This window comes from Tupaia chinensis, unplaced genomic scaffold, assembly GCF_000334495.1.
Source record: "Tupaia chinensis unplaced genomic scaffold, TupChi_1.0 Scaffold000627_1, whole genome shotgun sequence".
Classification (NCBI taxonomy): domain Eukaryota; kingdom Metazoa; phylum Chordata; class Mammalia; order Scandentia; family Tupaiidae; genus Tupaia; species Tupaia belangeri.
This window is the reverse complement of record NW_006160147.1, coordinates 313,094-315,572: the sequence shown is the minus strand read 5'-3', so window position 1 is coordinate 315,572 and position 2,479 is coordinate 313,094. Positions and strand designations below refer to the sequence as shown.

Here is a 2,479-nt window from a genome sequence, read left to right as displayed (position 1 = left end):
TAAAAACTCACGCCGGGCACATGTGCATGCGTGCCCAAGATCCCAAGAAGAGATGGAGGAGAAGGGATTGCGGTGTGACCATTCCCCCGGGAGGGTGATTTTTCACTTTCTGTCTGTTTCTCTATCTGGCACGCACACATGCTCTACAGCAAAAACTTCTCTCTCTCAAAAAAAAAGAAAACCTTACAAAATCCCTTTTCATCTCCATAAACCCAGCTAACTCATGGAGGGATCACCATCACCCCAGGCATGGGGTCATGCACCTGCAGCAGACAGGAAGATTCCACTTCTCATTTGTAAGGAGATCAGGAGATCCAAGTTATATATTTCCAAGGATGAAGTGCTAGAGAAAAATGAAGCGATCTGCCACGAAGATTAAAGAGTGAATACAGTTGTTAGAAAGTAATTTAGACTTAAAGATGCTAAAAAATCCACTTGCTCAAATTGCTGCCCAGGGGCCAGCACGTGGCATAGTGGTTGAGGTGCTGGATTTCCACAGGGCTGATTATGGTTTGAGTCCCAGACCTGGTGGCTTGAAAATCACACTGGGCATATGTGCATGCATGCCCAAAATCCCAGGAGAAGAATGGAGAAGAAGGGATTGGGGCATAGCCAGCCCCCTGAGAGTTGATTTCTCACTTTCCCTCTCACTACCTCTGTCTCTCCAGTGAGCACACGTGCCCTATGACAAAAACCTTAAGAACAAAACAAAACAAAACAAAAACTGATGCCTAAGCTCCAACTTCACTCCTGGAGAAGGCCCAGGACAGCAGCTTCTGCTAGCAGGACAGATGATCACATCCCTGGCAGCAGGATTAGATCTGGAGGGAGGGGACCAGCACCCCCTGGGGCTGCACTCAGGCCCATGTTCTGCCGCAGCAAAAGCCTCCCTGGGAACCACCCCGGCAGGTACAGCGGCCAGTCCTCCTGTCTCCTGTGGACCCACCTCGCCTGTGTGCTCTATGTCTCCTACCTGGGACCAACTTCAGCCGAAACCAGGTCTCCGACAGCCAGAGCTACCAGATAGGACGGGATAGGCTGGCACATCTGGAAGAAGAACTGATTCGGCCCCCTCCTCTCCCAGGTGTTAGCACTCATCACAGCTGTGTAGCCATCTGGGACCTGACAACAGAGAAAGCACAGGACAGTTTATCCGGAGAATCTTTTTTTCCTTTTTGGAGAGGTTTTTGCTATAGGGCGTGTGTGCTCACCAAAAAGACAGAGAGAGACAGAAAGCGAGAAATCACTTCCCAGGAGGGATGACCACACCGCAATCCCTTCTTCTCCATTCTTCTCTTGGGATCTTGGGCATGCATGCAGTGTACCTGGTGTGAGTTCAAGCTACTGGGTCCGAGACTAGAACCACGGTCAACTCCATGGGAGTCCAGTGATGTAGCCATTATGCTAACTGCTAGTCTCAATAGTCTCCTTTTGATTAGCCTGAAGAACAGCATACCTGGCAACCTGCATGGGGATGAGAATGACCCAGAGTCTGCCAGAGAGAACATGAGGCTTCCAGAAACTAAACAAGGATGGGATTCAGAGGAAGGCTGCATCCCGACTTCATAGCTAGAAGAATTGAAAAGAAACTGGAGCCACCAGATGGTGTAATGGTTACATTGATGGACTCCCCCATGGCCAACCACAGTTCAAGTCCCAGACCTGGTGGCTTCAAAATCATGCTGGGCTTGTGTGCATGCATGCCCAAGGTCCCGGGAGGAGAAGGGATTGTGGCATGGCCATCTTCCCTGGGGAAAGTGATTTCTCGTTTTCTCTCTCACTTTATCTGTCTGTCTGTCTGTCTGTCTGTCTCTCCCTGGTGAGCTTACATACCGTAAGGCAAAGACCTCTTAAGAAATAAATAAAAGAAAAGGAACTTTCATCCCTTGGATGCACATCATTTACCAACTGCAATGTGCCCTGAGAGATCTGACATTACATTCTTAATTCCAAGGGCAGATGCCCCTAACCTTAGTCCCCTTACCTCAATGAGTGCTGAATATCTGCACTTCACTGCAGGAGTGTCGAAGCAAGGGAAGAAGGCCCGGTTTAGGACAGCCTGCCCCTGGGTGTAGACAAAGGGCTTCTTCTTTCCTGCTGTCTGCTCGGGAGTCAACCAGCAAACCTGAGAGAGCAGAACATTTCAGAACCAGCACCTTTTTCTGCATGCGAGAATTCTAGGGGGCCCTTCCTCCCTCTGCCGCCGGGCAAGGAAGTTCTCTGCTGCTGTGGACTTAATGTACCCCGGAGTCCATGCCAAGGTGTGACGTCCACCTGGCAGAGCCACCACCAGGGCCTGTTCCTCACTGTATACCTTGGGCCATCTCGAGTCACAGACATGGCCCCTGACCCCGTCACCCTGTCCTCCTGTGTGTTCTCACTGTAGTTGTTTCTCATCAAACAAACGCTGGGGCAACCATGTTTGGACTTGTGAGGAGACTCGGAGAAGCAGACGCTAACTGGGAGGCAGTTATTAGAA

The 2,479-nt window shown here is 50.3% G+C and overlaps 1 protein-coding gene across 1 annotated transcript in view; it reads right to left on the bottom strand.

The window, feature by feature from the left end:
- RNPEP (arginyl aminopeptidase) overlaps window positions 1–2,479 on the bottom strand; it is a gene marked incomplete at its 5' end in the record, with an annotated part of 27,717 nt that overhangs the window by 18,077 nt on the left and 7,161 nt on the right. Inside the window, 2 exon segments of the mRNA XM_014591932.2 lie at window positions 974–1,122; window positions 1,985–2,125. Of these exon segments, the coding sequence (XP_014447418.1) occupies window positions 974–1,122; window positions 1,985–2,125 (290 nt within the window).